Source organism: Zerene cesonia, unplaced genomic scaffold, assembly GCF_012273895.1.
Source record: "Zerene cesonia ecotype Mississippi unplaced genomic scaffold, Zerene_cesonia_1.1 Zces_u006, whole genome shotgun sequence".
Taxonomy (NCBI): domain Eukaryota; kingdom Metazoa; phylum Arthropoda; class Insecta; order Lepidoptera; family Pieridae; genus Zerene; species Zerene cesonia.
The window spans coordinates 305,309-312,804 of NW_024045136.1; the positions used below are offsets into that span (position 1 = coordinate 305,309).

The 7,496-nt window shown below is 35.3% G+C and overlaps 1 protein-coding gene across 1 annotated transcript in view; it reads right to left on the reverse strand.

The window, feature by feature from the left end:
* Positions 1-5,252, reverse strand: part of LOC119838874 (U4/U6 small nuclear ribonucleoprotein Prp3) — a 15,183-nt gene extending 9,931 nt beyond the window's left edge. The window contains exons 1-6 of the mRNA XM_038365016.1: positions 4,931-5,252; positions 4,208-4,372; positions 3,523-3,715; positions 2,758-2,941; positions 1,658-1,741; positions 752-870 (exon numbers count right to left, since the gene is read on the reverse strand). Coding sequence (XP_038220944.1) covers positions 752-870; positions 1,658-1,741; positions 2,758-2,941; positions 3,523-3,715; positions 4,208-4,372; positions 4,931-5,058 — 873 coding nt within the window. The 5' untranslated portion in view covers positions 5,059-5,252. The remainder of the gene's footprint in view (positions 1-751; positions 871-1,657; positions 1,742-2,757; positions 2,942-3,522; positions 3,716-4,207; positions 4,373-4,930) is intronic.
* Between the last annotated feature and the right edge of the window lie 2,244 nt (positions 5,253-7,496).

Sequence of the window (7,496 nt, forward strand, 5' to 3'; positions counted from 1 at the left end):
GTCAAATTATTATGTATTAGAATGTAATATACGCTTTTATTAGCTTGACGTGTATGTTTGTAATACATGTGAAGCGATTCATTAATTTTGTTTGTTGAGCATCTTAAAATGGACAGATTAAATTCCAACTTTGTACACTTATCAATGGATGAGATTATCTTATTATCCTATTTTTTTAAGCTTGCTTTTTTTTAATTTTTAATATGCTTGCCGAGTAAAAAAATACTCTTTGATCATTAATAACAGCTAGATACATACACAAATCAAACATAAGAAAATACTAAGTCATCCAAAGCACAAAAACTCCCAGGCACCCAGGGAATTTTGGCACTTTGTAAATTTGTACCTTAGGTCATTCATAGGTTGATTTTATTATGGAGTATATTGTAAATAGGCTCGACTATTAATTTTGGTAAGTTTTATGACCACACCTTAAGGCAATGGCAATAAGTCTGACTTTGCTTTAACGTTTGTGTCGACTAGAATATCAACAAACACAGTTTAGGACACAACAATTTTGAACGAATGGAAAAAAGATCGACTACGAGGCGGGATTCGAACCCGCGCTTTTCTATTCTTTCAGAATTTCTCATTTTCACGCTTGAATGCTATAAAGCTAACAACATCTTAGGACAGTTGAGTTAATTTTTGTATCATCATTGAATCGTGTTTATTGAGTATGTATTTTTCCTATTTTTTTTTTATTTTTATTTTTTTTTTTATAATTCTATGACCAAAGACAAAAGCTCACCTTCAAAGTGGGCACAACTTGCGTGAGATGCACCCGCCGGCCGGCGGGGTCCACCGTGCGGCCCTCGCGGTCGAGGATCAGCGGCGCGGGGCCGGAGAGGCCCGCTTGCAACGCCCCGCCTGGGGACAGAGGGGGGGTTTTATGGTATACCATCTTTATATATACTAGCTTTTTTGTACTGCACTTTAATAGATGTTATTATGTACTTTCCCATATTGACCTTTCTCTTGAATCACTCTATCTATTGAAAAAAATCCCATCAAAATCCATTGCATAGTTTTAAAGATTTAAGCATACATAGGGACGAAGAAAGTGATTTTGTTTTATACTATGTAGTGAAAACTCGAAGGTAACTGACTGACATAGTGATCTATCAACGCATAGCCCAAACCGATGGACGGATCCGGCTAAAATTTGGCATGCAGATAGATGTAATTGCGGGAATTTGGCAAATTCTACCCCCGAGGGGATAAAATAGGCTCTTGCCCGCGGCTTCGCACGCGTTAAATTCGAAGTAATTTTATTGATGTTATTATCCATATAAACCCGTCCTTTTGAATCACTCCATCTATTAAAAAAAAAAACATCAAAGACTTCCGTAGTTTTAAATATTAAAGCATACATACATCCTATCACCCAAGTAAGTGTCTATCCTGTCTGTACACCGGATTTCATCAAAATCCGTTCATTCGTTCCGTAGTTTCAACGTGATTGACAGACAAACATACAAACTTTCACATTAATAATAATAGTGTGAAGTGTGATAAACAATTTCATTTCATCCCGCGGGTAGTTTATCCAAGGCAGAAGATATAAATGCGTATGTGGGTCATTCAAGCTCCTGTGGCGTGTAACATAACACACTCTTTAGAACGGTCGGTTAAAAAATTATCCAGAACAACTCACCGGCCAGTTTCCTCTGTATCCGTGCCTGCAGCTCGGCTATCTTCTGCTGCTTCTCCATCTCCTCAGCCGACATCGCACCAGCGGCTGGAATTGATCAAGCATTGTTAGCTTAATAAATCTTATATCTTTAAACGAGCAATTCTTGTATATATATAATTGGAATCTCTGAATCGGCTCCAACGATTTTCATGAAATTTAGTATATAGGGGGTTTCGGGGGCGATAAATCGATCTAGCTAGGAATCTTTTTTAGAATATGTCATATTCGTGTTTTTATTTTTCCTGACATCTATTGGTGAATAATAATACTATTTTGCTTCGTAGATAGCTGGACAACTGAAATAACACATAGGCACTTTTTATAACGATATTCCTACGGGATACGGACTTACGCGGTTTCAACCGCGGGTCACAGCTAGTTTAGATTTAAATTCATAAATTCAGACAAGCAGCGTCCCAATGTTGCCGTGGGTGTTGCATTTGAAAAGTGGCGTAAGTTAGTCCTTATAACATCCGCTATCTGCCAGTGAATGTCGCGTCAGAGTCGGTCCAGATCTTGCAGAGATTAGCCCGAACACACAGACAAAATGTTATTATAAATTATGTATGTACTATATATATATTCATACACATGTAGTAAAATGATCTCAATATTAAAGACACTTCACTTTTATTTATATATGTGTAGATTTCTTAGGGTCTCATGCCGAAATAAGTAACCCTTGACTATCTGTTGTCTGTCTGTTTGTCTGCTTGTCTGTCTATCTGCCACCACCGGCTGTATCTCAAGATACACTAGGTCATAAATTGAATGGGTGAGAATTTTTTTGCAACTGCTCTTTACCTTATTTGTATGAAACCTTTGTTGCAAATGTCCATTTGAATTCTTTTATTAAAAAAATCCCATCATTCACACACATACACACACACAAACCCACACACATATACACTACACACACTTATTATCTTGAATGATTTCATTAAATCAGTCCATCATTCACACACACACACACACACACACACACACACACACACACACACACACACACACACACACACACACACTCACACACACACACACACGCACACACGCAAAATTACCCGGTTTCGAATACAGCATCGGTTTGATGACGCTGGGCGGCGGTATCGCGTTGCTCTGCTGCATCTGCACCTTGATCTGTTGGGCGGTCTGGGCCGCTACGGTCACGTTGCCCTTGTCCCCTTTGAGGGCCATGAGGGCCCGCTTGCGTTCCTCGATTTCCTTTTGCGCGTTCGCCATCATCAGCTGTGGGGGAATTGTGATATTGCGTTTTTTAACTGGCTTTTGTAAATTCGGAGTAATTTAATACATGTTATCCATACTAATATTATAAAGCTTGAAGAGTTTGTTTCTTGGTTTGTTTGAACGCACTAATCTCAGGAAGTAATGGTCAGATTAGAAAATTTTTTTCTGTGCTAGACAGCCTATTCACCATTGCTTAGTTTTCAAGCTTACATAGAGGCCTACAGATAGATAGAGTAAATGTTTTTTTTTTATACTATGTAAGGTTTTGAAATCGGCCCATTGATTTTTGGGTGAAAACATATTTTTATATATATTCAATATTATATTAATATAAAATGAAAATTTCATTAAAAATCTCCTAATAACAGCAAAATCCATTCTTACAATCTCTATATATACAAAATTCACGGGACACAATATTGGTAACTATACTCGTCCGAAACAGCTGGACCGATTTTTATGAAATTTAGTGTGCATATTGGATAGTTCTGAGATTAAGCCAACGTCTATTTTTCATACACCTAAATGATAAGAGTAAGGCAGAACAGAGTCTGCCGGGTCAGCTAGTAATTCTAATATACCTTAATTTTATCAGCACTGAGGCCAGCCATCTTGGACCCAACAGTCTCCCCCTCAGGCAGAAGAGACGGTATCTCAATACCATTGTCGCTCTTCTTGTCCTCTTCCCTCTCCTTCTCCCTGTCCCTTTCCCTTTCCTTCTCGTGCCTCTCACGTCTGTCGTCGCGAGACTCGTATTTGTCATCGTGGCGGGATCTGGAATTATTTATAAGCAAATTTACTATTATGTTTTACAACAATGTATTTTTTTTATAAAATAGCATACTGCTGTGTTTCATTCTGTAAGTGAAGGAGCCAGAGGCCAATATCCTTTTCCTTACCCTTCCAAGTCCTTTCCTTAATTCCTCTCGTCAATCCTTTCTTATTCCCTTTCAAATTGGGAGTCAGCAATCTATTTTTAGAGTCTGTAATAGACCTCACGCCTCTGCTAATGTTCATGGGCGTTGGTAGCGCTTACCATCAGGCGACCCACCAGCTCCATAGCCGACAACAACATTAAAAAAATGATTATTATGTTATTTAAAATATTGTATATACAAAAATGATAGATGCAACTCCACCCAGGGATAAACAAACTAGCCTATGACATACATAGACAAAATAACATGCTAATGTAAAGAATTATTTAAATCAACAACATTTACAATCCACAGATTACCTCATAAATAACTCACTAATTGTTATTACCTTTTGATATCCTTCTCCTTATCGCTACTCTCATATTTGCGTTTCTGTGACTTCGATGATGATATCAGTTCTTGTGCGAGAGCTATCACTTTGTCAGCAAGTTTGCTTGCTTTCTTTGAATCAATGTGTGATGATAGCCTGTCTATTATTTTTCGACGCTCATATCTAGAAGGAAATAAAATTTAGATTCCATATATTCATTAAATCAGATCTGTTATAAGTGACAAATTTTAGAAAGCCATTGATTTATAGACTTGGCTTCTGACATGTTATATTAGGAGTAGTTTAAGAGATGTTATTATACATATAAACCATCCTCTTGAATCACTCTACCTATTAAAAAAACTCCATCAAAATGTGTTGCGTAGTTTTAGAGATTTAAACATACATAGGGATGTAGGGTCAGAGAAAGTAACTTTGTTTTATACAAAGTGACTTGCTTTCACTCATTGGTTCTGTGGGTTGATATTACACCATGGTAAAAAGTAGCTCATACAACTCACTATACTAAAGTAATATCTCAATACTGAAGAGTCATATCATATAATCATTCTATAGCGACGTGAATGAAAGACTAACACACTTTAATAATATTAAGTAAGCATTGATTCTAACCATTTCCTAGGCAATGCGACAAATTTTACTTGTTTCAAAGTAAAAAGACGGTTAAAAGTACATTTATTTTCAACTTTTATAATGAAATTGTTTCCGAAACGAACTTACCCATTCGTTAAGCATGACGATACCGTCGATAGCAACGAACTATCCGATTTACCAATTGTTCTGTATATTGCTCTGTCTATAGACGATCTTAAATCTTCTACTTCCCTTCTCGATAGCTGCAAAGCCATGACGAAAACTGATGCTTTGAGCAATGATGCAGTGAGGTTATGTTATCACGTACCTATGTTTAATTATTAATATTGTCAAGAATACGGTATGTATAGCTGTTAATAATTTCTAAATGTTATTTTTAAATGGAATTATATCATTTAAATTCTGTAAACATAATATTAATCAGTTTACATTGACATAAACAAACGACATAAAGTGACATTTGATTATAACAGACACAGATTATAGAAACTTAGTAGAAAATTTCTTATGGTAGGCACTAGGTAGTAGTTACATAGTATGTTACTTACTCTGTGGTAGCAGTATTTTTCTTCTATTTGTTGGTAGCAGTCACTGATTAAAAAATATACTTGTAAACCACCCCAAACACCCAATTAAATATGCGAATATAAAATTGGAACGAGGTAAAAAAAATAACATAAAATTGAATAAAATCTGCCGTCAACAAATAAAAAACTAAAAAATATGTTTATTTTGTACAACTTCATGAAAATTTGTAAAAAAATATCTTCTTATGAATACTACAAAAAATATGAGCTTCCAGGTCAATGGTAAATAATGGAAATAGTAATTTTTAAGCTTACTTTCCTTAACATACCTTGCTTCATCGGCATAAAGATTAACATGTCTGCCAGAGGAGCATGTAGTAGGTACGTTTTTTGATAGAAATGTTTTACGTAAAATTAACTCCGTTAAGAAGGAACTGACTACTGTATAAATTATAAAAAGAAAATCGTAACACGAAAACTAATATCCGTCAACTGAAATTTCAGAATACGAGTCCGCAGAACATTAGCTACTTTCAAATAAATTGACAATCTCAACGGGACGTCCTCTAAAGTACAATTTGGGCCATTTATCTTCAACATGGTAGGCTACCGGATAACGCGCCCCATCTTAATCGTAAACGCTTTACAACGTAATATTATAGTTGTATTCATTACAGGGTGTGGTATCGCTGAGGCTGTGTCGATACTGCGTATACCACTTAGCCCTACACTCTTGTTTATTACAAGTTACAGGGACAGACGTTCAAAACCGTTGGGTGTTTACCTGACAACCAGCTTTTATTCTCATGGTCAACTTATTGTCTCTTTTGCAAGGGTCAGAAACGCTTTAGATTTATATATTGGATCCTAAAGTAAAACCTCAAATATAGTTTTTATCATGATGATGATGAGGATGCGATCAGCATCTATTATGGAATAAAGGGAGGAATAAATTAAAAACAAATACTTTTCATAAGTTTAATTTTGTACAGTGAACTTACTGACATATTGCTTCAACCCGTCGGTGCACGTTTTCGAATCCGGCGGATGTCAGCGTTGCAATATTTACAATTGCGAATTTAAAAAATTACCCTAGAAACAACATTATTTTAGCCTAACTAGTAATTCAACTAAACTCAGCCGCAACACGTGACGTAGCGCCGTCCCTTTCCAATGCGGTGCGTGCGAAAGGGACGGCGCGATATCAATTCCTTTCGAAATTCAAATTGGACTATTCGGCCATTTCGAGACCGATAACTAACCGCCATATTAATTATACGTCACATTTTTGGCAGTTACAAGGAAAAAATACCGTTTTTTACATTATATTTACAAATAATGGAATACTATATCGAATTAGATGAAACACTAAATAAAATTGGAAATAAACGAGAGATCGGAACACACGTTGACATATCACATTTACGATTTGCGTTATGAATCTTTATATATACACATAAAACAATAAAATTAATTATATAATAGCTGCCAAGACATATCTGATACGATTATTAATTAAAACAAAATAAAACAACCTTTATTAAAAAAAAAACTCCTAAAATAAAAACATAATTGAAAAATCGCAAAATAATTTTTTCACAAATTACATTGTTTTTCTTAAAAAAATTATACTATAAGCAGTGAATACTTTAAAATCATTTAAAACGAGGGATGCATAACAAATAACTTTTAGATATAACATATATTTAATTACTGTTGTGCCCAATTACTGTTTATAAAAACTAATTTATATAGCTAAACCATACAAAAAGTAAAGACCTTCCCTTCCGTAGATATTAAAATATGATCAGTTGTTGTTATAGGCATATTATTTCATAAAGAAAAAACAATCAAAATTGCAAATCAAAACACAAAAAACATCCCTCTGTGGACAGTAAAATAAGTTATCTTTAAATACACCATATTTTACTGAATAACGAAAATTATGGCCGGCTTCACAGCTTCTGTGTATCTTCCGTTTGGCTTATCTGTCAGATAAAATGACAGATAACGTACAAAAAGTGTCAAATAGGCAACAGAAACATAACCAGTTAGTTGTGTGACCGGGCCATACGTTTTAAATCAGACAAATCGCAAAGCCACGAAAGAAACCGAACAAGAACACACTTTCATAACGCAAATCCGTCTTAACCGACTAGAGCACA